The 21816-nt window shown below is 37.4% G+C and overlaps 1 protein-coding gene across 12 annotated transcripts in view; it reads right to left on the bottom strand.

The window, feature by feature from the left end:
* HERC1 (HECT and RLD domain containing E3 ubiquitin protein ligase family member 1) overlaps nucleotides 1-21816 on the bottom strand; it is a 118334-nt gene that overhangs the window by 37049 nt on the left and 59469 nt on the right. For 10 of the 12 annotated variants that reach the window (XM_075100026.1, XM_075100025.1, XM_075100024.1 and 7 more), the window contains exons 26-40: nucleotides 16643-16914; nucleotides 16091-16306; nucleotides 15883-16003; nucleotides 14675-14912; nucleotides 13468-13661; nucleotides 10988-11143; nucleotides 10655-10761; nucleotides 10305-10415; nucleotides 10047-10223; nucleotides 8827-9066; nucleotides 8534-8617; nucleotides 6933-7453; nucleotides 4053-4828; nucleotides 2824-3022; nucleotides 1024-1184 (exon numbers count right to left, since the gene is read on the bottom strand). In XM_075100026.1, coding sequence (XP_074956127.1) covers nucleotides 1024-1184; nucleotides 2824-3022; nucleotides 4053-4828; nucleotides 6933-7453; nucleotides 8534-8617; nucleotides 8827-9066; nucleotides 10047-10223; nucleotides 10305-10415; nucleotides 10655-10761; nucleotides 10988-11143; nucleotides 13468-13661; nucleotides 14675-14912; nucleotides 15883-16003; nucleotides 16091-16306; nucleotides 16643-16914 — 3573 coding nt within the window. The remainder of the gene's footprint in view (nucleotides 1-1023; nucleotides 1185-2823; nucleotides 3023-4052; nucleotides 4829-6932; nucleotides 7454-8533; nucleotides 8618-8826; nucleotides 9067-10046; nucleotides 10224-10304; nucleotides 10416-10654; nucleotides 10762-10987; nucleotides 11144-13467; nucleotides 13662-14674; nucleotides 14913-15882; nucleotides 16004-16090; nucleotides 16307-16642; nucleotides 16915-21816) is intronic. The other 2 variants (XM_075100031.1, XM_075100028.1) reach the window with 2 other exon arrangements.

Raw genomic sequence — 21816 nt, 5'->3', positions numbered from 1 at the left:
ACGTACTAACAAACACTGTTGTAAAAACAGTACATGACTAAAAGCAAGTTATCCAGGGGGAGGAGGGCAGGGGTGACAGAGATGTGAAACTGAGCAGACAAGTTGCTATACCACAAATTAAATAGCTAAAAGACCCAAATGGTAACATGGGTGTAAGAGCAAGAATAAAAAGTTGTATCAGTCAGGAATTTTAAGGCATGGACTTTGTTTCTCAGCACTGAGTATGAAATCTGGATAATATACTTTAACTCCATCTCTTCATTTAATACAAAACACGTACATAGGGACTTGTATTTTTCTTTTTAGTATTATCTCCTTTGCATCACAATACTCATTTGTTCTCTTTAGAAGTTCAAGATTCTTATGCTACGTTTTTCTCAGCCTCCTAGCTATTCCATTCTGTACATACGCTGGAATAGAGCAAGTTTCTGTTTTCAGTAGTACAGCACAGGCAGTAATAAAACCTCTATGAACAGAAGCCTCCCATTACCTTCACATATGTTGTGGTTTAGCCAGTGAAACATTTCCAGACAGCAGGATGAGGAGCCCATGAAGGTTGGACAGCCTTTTCTATCTCATTAAACAAGATTATTTGGAAGGAGCTACACTGGTATATGTATCATAAAATACACCAACACCTGTTTTCTGCATGGTATATGACCTAATAAAAGCTAGAAAATCAGTGCACTAAACAGTGGCATACAACCAAGGACACAAACCCAAATCAGGATTAACATTTTGAAGTAATTACCAATTATACTGCATTCTAGTTTTATACATGTACTTTGTAATCCATTCCAGAGCTTTTAAAAACTAATTTCATTTGCTTGATAAAATCTACAGCTAGACAATCTAGAGCTTTTTGTCCCAAGACAGTTGTTAAAAGGTTTTCAACAATGCTTTGCATGTTAGGTTGCATTAAAAGGAATCCCTCTTGGTTTTCAATGTCTTAGAAAACTACACTGAACTTCTGAGAATTTACTAACTTGTCCACGTTTCTATCTATATTGGCTACAAGTTTACCTGTTCGATTGGCAGGCCTCGCAGACTGGGAATCAGGAGATGTCAAACTTTGTCTCCTTCCAACTTCGTCTGAAGGAGATGTTGGTAAAGAAGATATTGGAGGAGTCTGAGCACGTCGTGCTGGAAGAACAGTTGTAGTAGGGTAACTGGAGAACATTTGCCTTTAAAAAAGAACAACATACATTTATACTAAAAACACCTATGCTAAAAAAGGTCTGACACAAGAAAAACACCAAATTAGAGTACACTTGACAAGTCATACTTTACAATAATTCAGTTTTGTATGGGTAAGGTGCAATACATACATTGAGGCAGGCAGAAGAACCTTGTTGGAACAGCTGATTCCCACTACCTTTGCCTGCAGAGTTAAATTCTAAGTATGCATCTAAAATAATCCCTCATAGACCAAGAGCTGCCCTAGAAGACAAGAGAGAAGTAAACACTCTTCCCATTTCTCCGTTTTGTTCGGAACTCAGCCTGACTAATAAATCAGGTGAGTATTTTACTTTCACTGTCCTGGTAATAGGACATTGTTCTGGCTTTTGTCAAATTATATCTGCAAAACCTCTAAGAACAGAGGTCAGATACATCAACAGAATTAATAAACTTAGAACAGGACTCTATTCAGTTCAAAGCAGATTTCCTTCTACATCACAAATAGCCTTTGCAGATTAACTATCTTTACCTTATTTCCACTTCAGTGTGTGAGGGTAGCATCATAGAATCATAGAATCATTAAGGTTGGAAAAGACCTCTAGGATTGTCAAGTCCAAATGTCAAACCAACACTACCTTGACTCCTAAACCATGCCCTGAAGTGCTGCGTCTACACATCTTTTAAATACTTCCAAGGATGGTGACTCCACCACCTCTCTGGGCAGCCTGTTCCAATGCCTCACCACTCTTTCAGTGAAGAAATTTTTCCTAATACCCAATCAAAACCTCCCCTGATGCAACTTGAGGCCATTTCTTCTCATCTTATCACTTGTCACCTGGGAGAAGAGACCAACACCCACCTCACTACAACCTCCTTTCAGGTAGTTGTAGGGAGCGATAAGGTCTCCCCTCAGCCTCCTCTTCTCCAGACTAAACAACTCCAGTTCCCTCAACCTCTCCTTATAAGACCTGCTCTCCAGACCCTTCACCAGATTCATTGCCCTTCTCTGGACATGCTCCAGCAACTCATGTCCCTCTTGAGTAAGCGGCCCAAAACTGAACACAATATTCAAAGTGTGGCTTCATCCACTAGGCGGGTCACTTGGTCATAGAAAGAAATCAGGTTGGTCAGGCAGGACCTGCCTTTCATGAACCCATGCTGGCTGGGCCTGATCCCCTGGTTGTCCTGCACTTGCCTAGTGAGCTCACTCAAGATGTATCAAGGATGAAACGAGGTCTTAGCTTCCAGGATGTTACCTACAAACTAAAATCTAGTGTAGTTTGAGAATTAGCAACTATTCATTAAAAATAAAGAATTTCAGAGATTTTTAATTTAAACTGTACCAAATAAACATGAGAACTGAAGGACGGTAAGGAAGGTATTTTCTCCTGTCTTGAAGAAGTCAGCTGTTACATATATATACAGTGTATATTAAAATCTTAACAGCTTTTTATTTCTAATAACACCTGTCCTGCAAGGCAAATGAATTAAACTCTGTCCTCTGCAGGAGCAGTTCTTGACAGTAAATACAAACATTAACATTTTCAAATGCTCAGACAGGTAAAGACATATATTGCATATAAACTGCACAGCTGGTTCTCTACATCCACAAAGTCATATAAGCTGAAAATAAAGATATTATACCTAAGAAGACTGAGAGGCATAACACCAGGTGATTCTGAAGCTGGAACTGTTTCAGTATCAGTTACTGGAGTAGTCGCAGTGGTAGTATCCTCCAGAGAGCTGCTCATAAAAGATGTTGTGCTAGAAGCAGAAGGGCTGGTTGTAACTGGTGTTTGGGCTTGCTGAGATGGATCACCTTCTTCTACTTGTTGATCTACTTCTGCAACAGATAGAAGGACGTTAGAGGAACATTTGTTGATATAACTGTGAAGAGCCCAACAATAACTGTGGCTAAACATTCCAAAATAACTATCATTATTTAAAATTCCCCCAAAAGAAAAGGGTGTGCAGAAATGCACAGCATACAAACACTTCTGCCAATAACCTATGGACTTATGTAAAGGAATCAGTCTATTTGCTCTTGCTATTGTCATACCAATACAAGGTAAATAGCAAACAAGTCTTTCCAGATGATAACAGAAGCCATTTATTTGGTTAGATGTTCTGTTACTGAGATTTAGATTTAGGATTGTAACAGCTAAGATTATTCTCTTAGGCAAAGGGGAAAGAGGTAGACTAGAGCTGATTAACTATAAAGCTATTCTTAACTTAGCTGTGTAAGTCACAATTTTGAAGGGGCTTTTTGGTTCGTTTAGAAGAGGTCCTTAAGACAACAAAGAACCAGATAGTGCAGTAATTAGCTTTAATATTTTAGATTTTTTTTTTTCTCTTCAGCTTCTGCTAGTGCAGCGCCAAATACCTCGGGGGAAAAAAACAACTCAGAAAATAAAATCCCAAAACCCCACAACTGATTTAGAGATTTTCACAGACAGAAACACAGGTGAACATACACGTGTTCAACATCATCTGTTAACATGACTGTATAGAATCACATTTAACAACAGTGAACTTCATTATATTTATGTCACACACAAATCCTTCTGACAAGTATATGCAGAACTGCTAATCTTTTAAAAGTATTAAAGACAAATTAGAAAGTCTTATATTTCTGGTTGACTGATATGCATTCACTTTTTATTAAAATAAGGAATTAGGGAAAAGGCCAAAAAGTCAGTATTGTATCTACAAAAGAGTAAAACACCTGTAAAATTTTTCTGTCCAATTAAGACTCCTCTGAAGTATAGCCACTACGAAATTACAATATTATGTTATTTGTATTATCATTACTATTAAATTTAATAGAAATAAAAAAAAATTAGCACTATCCGGCCATAATTTTGAAAATGTACCTTGTTTAAGTCTGCCACCAAACTGATCCTCCAGCAGCCCATGAACCACTAGCTTGTAGATCATGGCTTGTGCTCGTTCCAAATCTGCCAGTCCTAGAGCTCTTTTAATCGGTGAACGCATGACTGCCCGTTTCACCATGTGTCGCATCAGGAACTGCAAGGCAGCACGCATTTCAACATCTTCATGAACAACTGGAGAACTAGCACAATCAGAGTTGTGACCATTTTCTGCCAGGACTTTTGGTATTAACAGTAGTTCAGCATATTTACTACAACTAAGAAGAACACTAAGTGACTTCATCGCACCAAGATAAAGATAAGATAGCTGTACTGCTCTGGTTTCTGACTGCACTATATCGTGATTTCTTGGAGTATGCTCATGATTCTTTTTTCTTCCTTCAGCAGGTTGGTGTTGGGATTCCATACCTAGTGTTGATGCTTCTAAAGAAAAGGAAGCAATTTCATTTTCTGACTTAGAGCTTGTAGTACTATGTCCTTTGTTATCATCAGCACTTTGTCCTAATCGTGTATCTGATCCAACATCACCCTCCGTCTTCTGGTCCATTTCTCCTTTATCTTCAGATTCATGCCTATGTTTTTTCTCATGTCTCTTGGTGCTTTGCTTTCCCATATCTTCATGAATACCAGTCAGATAGGTAAGGTCCAGCAACACAGTAGCTGTCAGCCCACGAAATCTTGCAACATCAAAAGGCAGTGGTTCGCAGGGCTCCAGATTATACAATGGAGTATCACTAGGCGACCAAAAAGTTGGGAAGCTTTAATAAAGATCAGAATGACACAGGAAAAAGCAAGTGAGGGAGAGACAGGAGGAAAGTACAGGAAATAATGTAGGCAAAGTAAGATGTAAAATGTATTTAATAAAATAAACCAATTCTAAAAATTAAATGTAAACAGGAAAATGAGGTTATGATCAGCAGAAAACGGGGAAATATGGTATCAGAGCAAAGTCAACAAAGCATGCACAGGTTTTCAACAATAAGCATTAAAACGCAGAAGCATCGTAGAAGCTATCAGTTCTGTGCTGACAGAGGTTTCTGCTATATTGTTTAGAAATATGTAACAGATTTCTACTAAGAAAAACCATCTTAGGCCAAATTTTATCATTTGTGAATAGATGTGTAAAAGCTTACAAACAAACACTCCTAAACCTTTTTCACATTAAGGAAAAGCTTTGATTGACCTCACATTCCCGTTCAACTATTCATCACAAGCACACTACTAACAGCTTATGATAATTCTGTCTCTGGTTATGTCAGGACAGATTGCCTAGAAAGGAGAGTTACTTCTTAAAACCACACGTCTGAAAACTCATCAGACACACATAATATATACCTGTCCATCTATATTCAGTGTTTTGGGTTTTTTTGGTAATATTTAGGACTACTACGCTTGATCAATTTTCACTCTAAGCAGGACAAAAATTCACCAGCCTATATTTCCATACATCTAGTATTTTCCATATATCCAGCAGACAAAGGACTTTTAAGTCTTCCTTTTATTATCCCAAAATGTTTTCCCATCTTATACTGTAAACTTCTACCTAAAAATGAAAGCAAGCTTTAGGCTGGTTTTAATTAAGAAGGTACATTCTAAACGTAATTCAATGCATTACCAAGAGCTTGCCTATTTTCAAGCACTGTTCTACTTCACTCAAATAATATTTAAAATTATTTTAAGAGCATGCTTACTTTAAGCTATACTGTCACATGGCCATACTTGAAAGAATTTATATCTGGAACGAAATTTGACAATCAATTGCACTTCAGTATATTTAGTTAAAGTCACAACAGCCTTTGCATAAAGACAAAATAGGCTTAATGTTGCAACAGTTCCAAGAGGTGAACTGACCTCGTTTGTTTCAGAATGTAATTGTAACTGGTGGCAAAAAATAATAATTACTGCTCATTTTTTCCAGAAGATTATGGTTCAACTATAACCAGAAGGAGTTTAAGGAATTTAGTGAATCAAATCTTTTCCACACAAAAACACAGGCAATTCCTGTGAGAGCACCAGAGACCCCAGGGAAGCCACTAGCTTTGTTTCAGAGTTTCCTTCCAAGTGCCTTCCCTTTGACGGCATGTCTACAAGATAGGTGGAATCTACCTCCTTTCAGCCTCCTCCCTAGTTCTCACCATCATCTGCAGAACAGCAACTCTGGAGCATTAACATCTAATACAAGGGCCTTCCTTTAGCTCTCTAAGGCAGGTAGAGAATGAACAAACACAACTTTGAGGCAGCATGAACTTGAACACCATCATCCAACCCACCATTAACAAGAGAGAATCCTCCCACCTCCTGACCTTAACCACCCCTCAAACCCCACAGAGCAGATTCCAGTCCCCTAAGAAGGGAATGACAATGCAGCAAAAACACCTGTTCCCAACTCTGATAAACTGAATCAGGTCTCTCTTCAGAACCAGGTTCATCATTTACAACAAAACTGTGCACTAACCCCCCGTAAAAATCTGTGTTCTTTACAGACATAACCAAGAAGCTGTAGTAAATTAAGACAGGAGTAACGTTTTAGTTGGCCAATACATACAGATTCTAAAACAAGCAATGCTCATTTCCACTCTAGGAAAACTGGCAAGCCAACTCTGAAACCTAGAGACCAAATCTAAGAAGTCTAATGATGCTCATCAATTAAAAATTATCAAACTTGTCTTTGATATACAAGGCATTTTATTACTAGATAGCATAAAAAGTTAATTCATAATATTTGTTTTAAAAAGCCAAATTTTGAAGTCCAATCTTAAAATAACTGATCAGCACGACTCTAATGTAAAATGTATGTTACTTCTGAAGATTTCCAAGTACAAAACACCACTAGACTGTGAAAAGTGCAGGAAATGAGCATACCTGATAGTAATCTCTGCTTCATCCCATTGGACTTTAGCAGATGTACTGCCTTCTTTCACTACTCCAAGCAAGGTGGCATGACGTCCCGTTTGCTTGTGTACACATCGACCTCCAACTCTAAGACCAGCATCAACTCCACCAATTACTGCTAGAACAGGCCACACTTCCACACAGAGCATCTTCAACTGCAGTTCTGAAAGGTCAGCCAGACCATGCCTACTATGTTTATTTTTCTCCTCCTCTTTATTTTCTTTCTCCTCTTTCATGTCATTCTCTTCTCGACTTTGAATTGAGCGACTTTTCTTCAGCTTTTGGCCTGCTTCTTTAAGACATGTTTTGATTTTATTCAGTCTTTCCATCATTTTTTTATTGATGCAGTGTGTCCAACGGTCTGTGCGATGAAGGATTCGAATGAGTTGGATAGTGGCTTCTGCCAGCACTGCAGCAACAGGACTACAGATGGGGTCACCAGGTAGCAAATCTCTTGGTGTACCACGCATCTGCATATCACAGATTTTCACCTAAGTGTTTAAAGAGAACAGTTTAAAAGTTATCTTCTCAACATACCTAACAAAGCTCATTTTATAAATACAGCAGTCTCCTGCTGAATAGGAAAAATTATTAGCATTGTCTTTTTTTTCTTCGGAGATCCACCTTAACAGTGATCAAAACCTCCATCCCTTCAAACTCAAGGATGCTGAAATTACAACAGTTCATGGTTTCTTACAAAAGACTATCTGGAATTCCTAATACTATACTCTCCCTGGTTTCTGGGCAATGCAATTTTGTGTGTAGAACATTAAGTCTGTAAATCAATTCTAAGTACTAAAATACATTTTAAATTTACAATAGATTGCACAATATAGGAATTTACGAAGTCTAGCTACTGTGCAAGTAATGTATGTCATAAACCAAAATGAATAATCAGTGACATTCTCAGCACTTGCTAGCTACCACCCCCACCCCCCGATAAAACAACATCCATAACACTGACACAGAGGAGAACAGAAGGGGAAGGATAAACTTATGACCTGTTGTTGAGGGCTAACCCCAGTAAGGCAGCTAAGCCCCACCCAGCCACTCAATCACTCCCCCAGCAGGACAGGGAAGAGAATCAGAAGGGCAAAAGTGAGAAAATATAAGGAAAGTTTCATAAATGAAAGAGAAAGGAAAAAAAAACCACAATAAAACAATACAAAATGCCCTAAGTGATGCAAAATGCAATTGCTTCACCACCAGCTGGCCAATGCCCAGACAGTCCCTGAGCAAGAGAAACCCCTGGCAAACTTCCCTGCAGTTTTATTGCTGCACATGATGTATCATACAGAATATCCGTTTAGCCACTTTAAGCGAGCTGACTGGCTGCACTCCTCCCCAGCCTCTTGCCTGCCCCCAACACACTTGCTGTGAGGGACAGAGTGAGAAACCGAGAAAGCCTTGATGCTGTCTAAACACTGTTCAGCAATAGATAAAACACTGCATTATCAACACTGTTTTGTTCATAAATCCAAAACACATAGCACCATACGGGCTGTTATGAAGAATATTGACATTATCGCAGCCAAAACCAGTACACCTATGCAGATGAACGTTTAAGTTACCTTTTCTCCTGGATTACTGCTATAGAACATAACACAAGGGTATAACTCTGCTGCATCGACATCTTCAAAAGCTAGTTTTGGCTCCTAGTTAAAAAACAAAAACAAAAACCCCAAACTTAGAACACCTTAACAAGCAAAAATATGAAATGTGACAAAGTTATACATGTATTACAATCCTTGTAAGTGTTGAAAGTGTCAAGCGTCTTAACTGTCATGCTTAGCTTTATATAAAATATCCATGCCAAATTACTGTTGCAAAAAAACCCACCAAAAAAACAACTAATGTTAAATACCTCTCCATTTTTACCAAAGGAAATAGTTCTTGCTTCCATGTCTAATACACATGTGATGAAATCTCCTTGGGTAAAGCTGGACAGGGTCAAAGTTTGTTCTCCATTGTGATAAAGGTTACCACTATAGGCTCTATAAAGCCACATATCTGAGGTAGTGCGATGGTTAAAGTCATGTACTGGCCAGCGAGAAACTCCTACACATGTGCCTTCATTGCCTCGGTTCTCCTTCACAATGTAGAACTAGCAGGCAAAACAAAACAAAACAGACAAAATAGGGGAGAAAAAGTCAGGAACATACATTTTGACACAATAAAGCAAGGAAAATTTACCTTCTACATCTATATGCATACTTTTAACTGTTTTGCTCAGAACCTTTCAATAAATAAAAAATAATAAGCTAATAAGCTAAAATCATGCTCTACCTCTAAAATGACACGTTGGTGTATAAGGTCAGTCATTAACAAGTCATTTAAATGTAAGCTACTAGTAATTAAGAAAACTGTATGTAAATACAGAAAGAAGTTGGGTTTTTTTCCCAGACTTAAGACATACACCCAAAAGTCATGTTACAAGTGCTAAAAATAATATTACAGAAATAAATAAGCTTTACTCTTCATGTTCACTGCAAGTGATTTACAGAGATTCAAGTAAAAAAAAGAAGTAGAGGTGTTGTCCTAAAGATGGTACTAACAAGGACCACAACTGTGTATGTATCTATATTCCTAAAAAAAAATCACTCCAGATTAAATATTAAAATCTGGTCTTGCCAGTCAGACAGGCTGATGTGTCTTTTTGCAAGAAATCAAAATGTTTTGTGAAGTGTTTTTCTAAAGGAAAAATTCAACATCTACATAGTTCAGTACAAAACTTTTGCAAGACAACGGACATTTGTGCTGACTATGGCTCTTGGGGACAAGCACCATCACCTCTACAAATACACAAAAGATTCACAGTCTTCAATCTGTGTACTGAAATATCCAAATGGCAGTGCTCAAAAGCATCCACAAACTCTTCACTTTGGATTGAAAATCATAGAATCATTTAGGTTGGAAAAGACCCTTAAGGTCATCAACTCAGACTGTAAACCTAACAGTGCCAAAATGTCATTTACTCAAGAACATTGTCATAAGGGGAAAAAACCATAGGTAGCTGTTGTTTATAAATCACAGTATATTTCCAAAACAAAGAGAATTTAAGAAATACATGTTTATGCAACCTACCTTCCACTGGTAACACCCAGAAGTAACTCCAGTGGATGCTAAACCATATCCTTTACCTCCACTTCCATGAGTTAGAACCTGCCCATTCTCCACTATGCAGCATTGAGCTTTCTCAGGGTCAAAGGACACTTCCTGTATGGGAAGATTCTCATCTTCATCTTCAGACTCTCCTTGCTTCTATCAGAAACAGGACAAAATATTTGTGGTTAATGTAACTCAGTTACATTCAGCTGAAAGAGAAAGTAACAGCGTCATTACCTGTAGCTTCATTTCTTGTTCTTTCTCCTTTATTTGAATTGCATGTTTAGCCTGAGCTATCGGACTCTCCCACATGCAGTCAGACAGAAGTGAGAATAATCGTTCAACAACCTGGTGTATTAGAATATATTTCAGATCATTTTATATCCAAGATGAGGGAAACAAAGAATATATATTGTTTAGTTTGCTTTGTAGGTATCAATGTCAAACTATTTAGTGCTCTTAGATAAGAAAATATCTACACAGAGCCCCACCTGATCTGGATTCTGAACAAACCTATGAAACATTTAAAAGTTAAATGAGACTTTTTGAAGAAACAGGTGTAAAAGCTTATAGCAAAACATAAAGACCTGAGCCATTTGATCATCTTCAACGCCAGATTCACAAGCAGGTAATACAGCTTCTAGTACATGAAGTGCAAGAAGTCTAGTCCTCAAATTGCCAACCAAGGGAACTCCTACAGACGGAACAATATGTTAATAATCTGAAAGTGACTTTGGCATCAGGCACGCACCTATGATGCCAGCTGCTTGCCACCAGTGGACAATTTTCTAGTGTAACTTGTGCACATCTACTGAACTTAGTTTTAGTTGTTCGCTACATAACACATGTTCTAACAGGACCTATTTTTAGGAACTGCACTCCAGAAATCCAAGTGACCATTGAGTACATTTTGACCATACCTGAGCAACACTTCTGAGAAGCAATGTTAAGAAGTACTTCTGTCCACTTTGGAGATGCCATTTTTGACTGAATTGCTTTTGAAGACACAACTCTACGTAGGAAAACAAGAAAGTCTCCCAAGTGCAATTCTGCTGCATGTTGCTTTCGGAGGGCAGCTAGGAAGTTAAATTAAAAGTTTTCATTTACAACCTTACTTCTACAGTATCTGCAAATAATATTTTTTTAAAGTCAAGGTCAAAGTAGAAAAAAAAATTAAGACATTCACAGTTGAGTTTTGGATGTTTCTGACACTAGTGAGTCCAGAACAGAATACAGCCAGTTGACATGGCTGGGCTACACTATGCGGACTATCATGCATCTGGAAAAACATGGCTACTCAAATTAACACACAGTGCATTATACACCACAGGTACTTCGGTATGCTAAGATCTATAAACAACTGTGCAGGAAATTACTGTATATATCTTACCAGAAGTGTGGCTATAGAATCACACTAGTGTTTGCAAGCTCTATGTATTTAATATAAATTATAGCCAAGCAACTCAGAAGTAACCATTTGAAGTCTATCATAGATTTGAATGGAAAATGACAGAAAATGTTAGCAGTCCTTGTTACTGGCAACAAGCTGTTCTGGAAGCAAAAATACAATGATCAGTTATTACATGATGTCTGGCTGACAGGTGCCCACCAAGCTGCTCTCTCATTCTGCTCCTCAGCAGGACAGGGAAAAAATAAGAGGAAAAGCTCATGGGTCAAGATAAGGGCAGTGAGTTCACTCACCAATTACCATCGTGTGCAAACCAGACTCAGCTTGGGGAAGATTAAGTTAATTTATTGCCCATGAAAAATAGATTACGATACTGAGAAATAAAGACAAAATGAAAACACCTTCCCCCCGACCACCCCTTCTTCCTAGGCTCAACTTCACTCCTAACTCTTCCACCTCCCACCCCAAGCAGAGCAGAGGGATCAGGAATGTGAGGCAGTTGTGGTCACTTCGTAACAGGTCTCTATCACTCTTGCTCCATAATGGGTCCTTCCCATGGGCTGCAGTTCTTCAAGAACTGTTCCACTGCGGATCCTTTTCCACACGATACAGTACTTCAGGAAGAGACTGGTTCAGCGTGGGCCCCCGCAAGCCAGTTTCTGCCAGAATCGTGCTCCTGTGTGGGCCCTCCACAAGCTGCAGCTTCCTTCAAGGCACATGCACTGGCTCTGGCAGGGGTCCTCAATGGGCTGCAGATGGACAACCTAACCTGCTTCACCGCAGACTTCACAGGCTGCAGGGGAACCCCTGCTGCATCGCCTATAGCACCTCCTCCTTGTCCCCTTCCTTCTTCACTGACCTTGGTGTTTACCAAAGTCATTTCTGTCACGTTTTTCCCCTCTCGTCTCTCACACAGCTGCTGTGCAGCGTTTTTTACCCTTTCTTAAATATGTTATCACAGAGGTACCACCAGTGTTGCTGACTAGCTGAGCTTTGGACAGCGGTGGGTCTGTTTTGGAGCTGGCTGAAATTGGTTCCATCTGACATGGGCAAGCTCCAGATTTCTTCTTACAGAAGCCACCCCTGCAGCCCCCTCTCACTACCAAAACCTTGCCACCTAAATCCAATATATGTGATTATTTATAAACATCCCTGTAAAATGTATATCCTATCTAAAACGTCCCTATAAAATGTAACAATTGGTTTCTACGTATGGTTTTGTTTTATGGGATTTTTTCATGCAAAACACTATACTTCCTCACACCCCTGATTCCAAGGCAGTTTTAGCAACAAAATGTTTGTGGAAAAAGAAGACCTTAAATCCTAATTTCTAATTAATTAATTATCTTCTTAATTCATCAGCCATTGCATTATTTATAAGCTAAGAACAACTAAAAATATGTACACCTAAAACCAAGCTACGATTAAAAATGTCTTTAAACACACAATTTCCACAGAAATTCATAATGCTCATTAAGGGACTGCAAATTATGTGAAAACATTAATATTTCAGAAAATTGTTTGTTGCAGTTTTTTTAATATGACAGGGTAGGGTCAACCTCTTCCCATCCACTCAGACTGCAAAACTGCACAATACAAAGCAAATGCAACAATTTCCTGAATCAAGCTTTATTTATTTGCATTTTGAAACTTAGATAATTAAATTCCTATGATAGCATTTATGAAAAATACTACTAATAATAACTAATTTTTTAAGGAAAACAGTATCGTCCTCCTAATTCCAAACCAGATGGAGTAATTCTTATTCTCAACCTGCTCCTACCTTTAAATTGATTTATGTATCAAGTCTATATAAATCTAAACTGAACACAAAATTATTTCATTGCTTTATTTAATCTAATTCACAGAGTTAAGAATGACCCAACAATAATCAATACAGTAAAGTGGGTGAGGGCCTCAGCATTCAGTGGTTTCTTTTATTACAGTCTCTGATATCTCAAAATTGTAGCAGAAATAATACAAGCTAATTACCTCTGAAATCTCTCTTCTCATTATCCCCATTTGAATCCGCCTTTTTTGATTCTACTTCATCTTCCTCACCTTCCCCTTCTCCAAAAGAAGCCATAAGCATCACACCAGCTTGTGATAACAAGTTCTTCAGCTGACTGCATAGTAAGTCCAGCAAAGACTGGACCACCTTTGGGCTCAGTTTGTCAGCATAGGTTCTATATGCATGCAAAAACAAGTAAATATAAGAGTATTTCAGAGCTGATCCAAGGAACAGTAACATAAAGATACAAATATAAACTCAGTGCAAGTGAAAACCGGGCCTAACAGAGCACAATTTCTAACTCATTCTATTGCAGCAGGTTACTTTTCCTTATCCTCCACCATATGCTTGGCAGATTATTCTTATTTGAATCCTATTTTTAAGATACTCTAAAACTGTCCAATCTGTGGAATCAAAGGCTACATTTCCAGTACTTCCTAGGGGAACAGAACAAGAACAACTTAGTCAATTGAACATAATCCTACTGCAACTTCCAAAGATGGGTATTCTTGTGGGTTGGGGTTGGCTTTTTTTTGTTGCTTTTGTTATTGTGGGGTTATTGGTTGTTTTTTTTTTCCTACAAAATGGATTCGGCAGCTAAATGCAATGTGTTGTATGAACACTGAAATGAAGATACGTGTACTGAATATTAAATATTGTTCTTGCTCTAAATAGAGAATACATTCTCCATTGCTTTTTTCTTGAGTTAATTTATGTGTTGACAGAATTTTGGATGCTGTCCCCGGTCTAGCAGAGGCCAGTATTCCTCAAAAAATTGCTTTCTATTCTGAAATAAAGCACAATGTACTGCTCTGAAGAACCCCTACCCATTATTGGTATCACTTTTACACACAACTTTTACACAACAGAAAGCCTCATCATATCAACTGAACAGATCTAGATACAAAGCCAAACTAGAAAAATGGGGAGTAGTAGAATGGATTGTTTATAGACTATACAGTTCTAACTATTCTGGTCCAAACTCCTCAATTATATGTATCAGTCTCAAGTACATCTTTCTTATGAATAATGTGACTACTCTTTTCTTTCCCTCCCCTTCACTTATATGCTTCTGAATGACATTTCTTGTCCTAAAGAAAGCTCACACAAAAGAAAAGTTATTTTTAAAGGGTGCTGAAAAGCTTCACGATGAAGTTTGCTTAATGCAAGGGAGCAATCCATACTTACCCTGTGGTGATAGCGAGGATCTGAAGTAGTCTTGTACTGGCTACTTTCAAAGCTGTGCTGAGCTGAGAAATACCAGTTTTGGGCAGCAACTGCAGTGGTTGTCCTAACATGGTGTCTGTGCCACACAACTGTGATAGCACATTTAGCAGACCAGTGGAAATGGCCAAGGAGACATCAACAGGCTGATAGTGTACACTTAGAGCAAAGACTGTTACCAACAGAAGACGCTGTTGTGCTTCTACAATTAAAATGAAGTTGTTTTCAATTAATAAGCTGTTTAGAGTAAGAATACTAAGACAGAAGAACAGCAGATTATTTTTAAAATATAATGAATTAAGTTATCGAGTAAAGAGTAGAGCCTTTCTTTGTCAGACACGTTGAGGTAGTCTTTCTGATGTACCATCGTAGCCCCCTTTAACTCAATGCAACCTCTATATCAAGGTTGTCAAAGGAAGAATATCATGTAGATCTAGTTTGTGATGTAGATGTTCTGAGGCTAAATCTCAAACCAGAATCTTCTCTCTTGATAAGGATAACTGAGTGAAATACTTAATTTTCTACTGGTACTTCAAGTCAATTCTCAAGAAATGTCTTTCAATTCCATTTTAATTGTAAGTGAACAACAAAACAATTCAGGTAAGAATGCCCATCAGGCTCTACCAACAAACTAAATTATACAACACTCTTCTGTACTGAAGCTCTCAGTCAGTGCATGTACGAAGGCACAAAGAGGTGCAGAGTTCCAGCTGTCCCGTAAGGATAGAAGCACACAGCAATATCTGGGTATAGGCGGCCAGGAGAAAGGGCTTCCAAAACAGACACGATGCCCTGTTCTTTGGTTTTGGGTTTAAAGAAAGTTCACTTGAATGAAAGAAAAAAAGATTGGAAACTTTTCATCTCTTCAGAAAATTGCTTATCCCTGAAAAATCTGAAAACCACTTTGAAGCACAAAACACATGGGTGACTGTGGAAGATTGTGGTATGTGGAATAGAAAGGTTGACAATACCTAAAAGTCTTAAAATAAAAAGGGCTAACATTTGAAGAAAATTAAGACAGAAAAAGTTAAAAAGCTTCTCTCTCTCAGGAAAAGAAGTCAGACAGATACTTCAGTGAATTCTGGTCACTAATATCGAAGTCTGCTTTGTTAAACATATGAGCTATTGTATTGTTTACTAGAGGACATTTTGCAAATCTGGTTTTCACTTACCTATGTGATGCTTATTAGCTTGCAGAGCTCTTTCTAATGTAGCAGATAACTGCTGGTAAATTTTGTGCACAGCCACTTGGATTTCAATTTGAATACTTCTCTTGGCTGCTCTGATACCATCCTGGGTCAAATAAATAAATATTTTAAGGACTGATACATTTTTATCACCCAGTTATTGAAACAGCAGAAACTACTGAAGTACATATACCTGGTAGTGATGCAATCTTACACTCTCTCCTTTGGTCCCTGCATGTCCCACAGTGCCCAAACCAAAGCAGCCAGCAAGAAATTGTAGTCTAACAGAAGTAAGCAATGAAGATGATTGAAATCCTGGTACTTGACGACTTCCCATTAATGGCATGCTGCCTTTTTCCTCCATCCCTGATAGAAGCACTAAAATCTGATGAAGTGCTTCCAGACGAAGCTAAAAATAAAGGCAGACAAAAGACAGTATTAAGTAAGGAGCAAGTATCCTTAGAAATTAGAATTAGATCATCTTCAGCCGTAAGCGAGAAGAAATGAGGTAGCTGTTTTCTCACAGACACTTTTTTTTTTTTTAAAAAAAAGGGGGAATTCTTTAAGTTTCATTTCAGAGTTTATTTGCATAAAGTTCCCAGTTCCAGTTAAGATATTTTAACAGAAAAGAGAAGAAAAATGTCCTTAATAAACAGAATTTGGACAGTGTTTTTAAAAATAAAAAAATCCACACAATTACCACAATGTACAAAGAATAATAAAACTGAATAAAACTGAAACCTACCTCAGCCCTCAACTGCTGCTGCTCCATTGCTATTATTGACGCTTGTGGACTGGTGGACATACTTTCCTCTGGTTCTTTAAATCCTGGCGAGTTTCCCACATCTCCACTTACAAAGCTGACAACATTTTCAATCAAAGTATGAACTCCAAGGGATCTTGAGAGATCAAAATTGGACTCAACAAATGAGTAGGAGGAAGTGTATAGCCAATCTCTGCTGTGCTTTAGTCGAGCCCATGAGTCACTTAAAGGTTCCACTTGACTGTGTATTGCTCCTAAAGATATACATAATGAAGTCTCATAAATTCCAATTCACCAGGTAACACATTTTGACGGTAGGTAAAGACTGAACTGCTGCTATTCATACAGGTGGAAAATGGATATTAATGTTAATTATACCATGCATTAAGCAACTTCAAGCAAAATTCTTGACTTAAATTTACAGCGATTTCCCTAAAGGAAAGGCTGTATGTCTTTTACTTATGTTAAGCAGTATTGCAACACGCTGCCAAGTGAAAAAACGAAAAAGATAGAAGCCACTCAAACTGCTCAGCTTTAAGCTAGAACACTGAATAAAAATGCTTTGCAGCTAAATGACAAAATAGTAAAGAAAAAATCTGCTACAACAGAAATTGTGCACTTTGGATATTTATTTTAAGGTCTAACCATAAACCAAGAGTGTATTTTGGTTTTAATCAAGCCACTATGTATTTTATCATTTTGAAAAAGCACAATGTTATTTTGGATGAAATATTTACAGAATTGCAAAAGGGAACAGAAAATTTTTATTTTAGAACTAACAGAGATCATTTATTTTGTTATGATTCAAGACCAATAGACACCTGTATATTAAATACTATCTACAGCATGTATTAGGATCTGTATGTTTATCACCTGGCAATTTCACAAGTCTATTTCCTATTACATCAGCATGTCATTGCACTACCTGAAACTTTACCATCAGTAACAAATGTACTCCTTCAAATGAGCATCAGTCATCAATCTGCAGTACTGGCACTTATGTATCACCATACATTTGATCTCATTTCCAGGAGAGTTTCATTAGACTCTATCCCTGGCACAAATGAGTGCAATGTCACTGGAGTTATACCTTCATCAGCAGTTAACTGACACGCATCAGTTAAATATACATATCAACACAGAAGTTGGTATTTTATTGTTTTCGTAAATGCTGTTAGTTGACTTGGAGCTATGCAAGGTATTACAAGAAGGCAGACTCTGCACAAAAGAACTTTCCATCTGTATAGATAGGTAATGTCTGGAGACCTATGTGGAAACCTAATGTATGTTTTAATTCACTTTGAAATTCTAGTTTGAATTACCTTAAATAATCTACATAGACTTTTTAAATATTAATGTATGTTGTTCACCATGAGCTACATATATAATTTGGAGAATCACAACCCATTCACAGTACTTGTACAAATCTACATTAACATCTCATTTTTTCAAATCTGTCTGCAGGGTATTGGCTTCAAACATTATTAAGCATAGCCATTTTCAGGAAGAAGTCACACAAAATCATAGAAATTCACCTGTTGAAAACTGTCTTTCATCAGTGAGAGTGGGTTCCAATGGTAACAGCTGGATACTAGTTACCTTACCCTAATTTTAGTATTAATCCTTATAATACTTATTTTAAAGCTCTCTATTAAAAACTAAGTTATATGCTGAAGTGGCAGATGAGAAAGATAAGATAAATAGGACAGAGTAGAATAAAAGGGTGCTAAAATACTCAGTTTCATGTAGGAAGGAGTTTCCTAGTATATGCATGGTGAACAGAGCTCAAGGGAGAGGATAAATGAAGTCTCAGATTTCCTACAGGAACAGTAGCTGAACGACTACCAAGACCACAAAATGTTGCCAACATAGTGACAACTATTTCAAAAGCCTCCTTAATCCCTACAGTCTTTCAACAACAGGAGAGCTTAAAGCATACCAAAGTGACATTAGTTTCCTATCCTCTACCTGTCCTACGCTACACTATGCCACTATGAAGCACAGCACAGAATCAAAGGATTTGTAAAGAAACAAAAAGCAATTCCAATGTCTTACATCACAAGCATTAGGAGACCTTTCAAGAATTAACAGAACATCAGATGAAAATTTAGTTTTGATAGTCAATAAATCTTATAAGAAAAGATGAGGTCTTAGCTAATCATTTTAGTATTAAATGCAGGAACATTTAAATGTAAGAACAATTTAAAATTTTTTCAAATTAGGAGAAAAGTCCAACAATTATGAGATACAGATTAAATGTTAAACAACAGAAGTTATAATTAGAAGTATAGAGCTTAAAAATAAAGATGTCGGAGGTCAAAGTAGTATACTTCAAAAGTAAACACGTTTAAGAATTAGGCCACACAAATCTGAAACAAAATAAATTTTTTTTTCCTTGAAGATGTTAAACATCAATAGAAGAATCAAAAGTATGATTGTATATTAGAGCTTAGCTTGATTCTGTGTAATATTAATTACACAGAATTGATTGCAGCTTAGCACTTCCATAAGCCTCTACAATCACATGAATAGAGTTGCACATAAGAATTAAGCTTACAGTGGGAAAAAAAAAGTTTACTTGTCCTTACAAGCCAGCTTGTAATAATGAGTTTTCTAAATGAATGTGGCACAGCTGCAATACATACTTGGTAAAACATAAAATATGTAGGGAAGCTATAGAGACAAAAAAAAATAAACATGCCATCAGTTACTTGCTTGAAGCTCTTCTTTTTTCTGGGGCTCAACTGGCCAAAAAGGAGTAAATACACTACACCACACAAGAATCAGAAGACAAAAGCAGACATTTGAAACAGAAGGTAACATATTCATAACATCTCTTCCTCATATTATTCTGACTTAGACTTAAATGACCAGTCTCATGTCAATCAATACAATAACATATCAAGCAGCAAAGTTTGGGGAAAAAAATACTTACTCTTGTTTTGAATTAGTATAGCCTAGGTAACAGACTTTCTAAATTCTCCACATTCTTTTCAGGGGAAAAAATAATATACCCACTGTAACACAGTTACATGTATACACCAAGACACATTTACATCCCTTACTCGAACATGTTCTTTCAACTTCAAAATGCAGAACTCATAGTATTACAGGTACACAAAATTATTTCAATTTAATTTGGATTTCATTTAACTTGCTGCTTTTTTCAGTTGCTCAATTGCATTAGTAAAGTACTACAGAACAGACAAGCACACTGAAATTAATGGAATTAATATTTATGTAAAGTAAGAAAACCCAAGACTGAAGGGACACTCATTTACCTGTCTGCAACTATGTTTGTGATGGCACTGATAAATGCACATTCTTTACTGTTAAGTATTTCATGCAGTGTACAGCATCCCACAGGTACTGTACAGAATAGGTACGATATTTTGAGGCACACCCTCCGGATCTGCAAAATTGAAAATCTAAGCAACAACAAAATCCCAAAGAGCTCAGATATGAGAGGAAAAGAATCATATGCTCATCAACCCTTATGGCAAAAGTATTGAAAAAGACTTTTTCTGCAGGAATGGAAGGAAAAGTTTACTAATTAAGAAATAATTAAATAATACCAAGGAACAAGATACTCAGAGGATCCTCAGGCTGAAGTAGGAATACAACAGTCATATTTCTGAACCGATAAAATAAACGAAGGAAGAAGGCAATTAGATTAAAGATTGGACTGAGTGGCTAAGATGTTGAGTAAGGAGAGAATGCTTTCCTCCCGTACTCATCTGCAAGCCTGTAGGAACAACTTATAGTATTAGTAGTTTTTCTACTGCTAGTTTTCGATATTGCAGTTTATGAATAGGAACAGCTTTCATACCATAAAAATCAGATCATAACCAACAGTGAGATTCAATTATTACAGAAATGTGACCTGAATTTTCAATAATGAGTTGGTGCATTCAATAAAGAAAAGTTCTAAAAGAAGCTAATCCACTCCAGAGGGAATTACCTTCTTGTCTATTACAAAAGAACCACTCACCGATGCCTTATACACACTACGTTATTTTGACAACTTTGCAAGGATCTAATACTCTGCATATAGTTGAGGATAAATTAACCCTACAAATCCTCAGCTGGAAATAACATATGTGGCCGTGTCCCTGTAACAAGTAGTATGGGTAAATTCTAGTAAACTTGTTAAAAAGAGATGGGAGGAACCTCATGCCCATATATTAAGGCAATTTTTTTAGTGAAAATTCCCTTTTAAGTCTCCAAAATTGCATAGCCTGCAGGGAAAAAACAACAGTAATAGAAGGAAATCTCTTCAGGAAATTGCAATTTGAGAAGTGTTTCCCATGTACACTTCTGTTGTAATTCATGATCATGCTCTGTACTCAAAATAGAGATCTTCCCTAGCATCTATAAAGCATACATGTTTCCTTCCTCTCCTCCTCGCTCAGAGGGACATAAAATCTTCCACATCTTCCACTCAAAAGCAGATCATATGTGGAAGGAGCACAAGGTACAAACACAAATTTGGAAAGAACATCTCAAAAAAACCCTAACAAATAAAAATACGCTGCTTGTTTCTCACTAAAATGTCTAATGGTTGCTTCAGGGGAATCTGACCTTGGTGGCACTTCAAAATCCAGCTGAAGAACATCCTGAGGAACAATGCTGGAGTCTTCTGTAGGTCATCTCTTCTACAGTGGTTTCCTTGCCATGAACAGGAAACCAGGCTTTTTCTAATGCTTCCATTTTAACAAATGTAGCCAATTCAAATGTAGATAGCTTATTCTGATGGAACCACTTGATCTCTTTTGCCAGCCACTCAGGATGGAGCACAGCATAACACAAATATGCTGTAAGAATTCAGATTTCTCCTACGTTCAAGCTGAGGTAACAGTGAACATAAATGTTCCCCTTATTACTCACAGCATACCGCAAGAACAAAGATTAAACTGAAGGGCTTTTACCAGTCAAAACATCATTGATAGGTACTGCAATATTTCTAGCACTTCAGCGTGCTGGTTATGTTACAGGGGGTGGACAATCCAAAACGGCTGCAAGTTACATCTTCACCAAACACTGAGGCATGCTTCAGTTCTAGAAGATAACTAGGATTCACAAAACCAGGTATTTCATAAGAAATGAAAGCCCTTAAATAGCATGGAGCTGAACAGCTCATCCACTTGAGCACACAG

Source organism: Phalacrocorax aristotelis, chromosome 7 (genome assembly GCF_949628215.1).
Source record: "Phalacrocorax aristotelis chromosome 7, bGulAri2.1, whole genome shotgun sequence".
NCBI classification, from domain to species: domain Eukaryota; kingdom Metazoa; phylum Chordata; class Aves; order Suliformes; family Phalacrocoracidae; genus Phalacrocorax; species Phalacrocorax aristotelis.
Note: the sequence above shows the minus strand (reverse complement) of the source record. Positions and strands in the feature narration are given on the sequence as shown.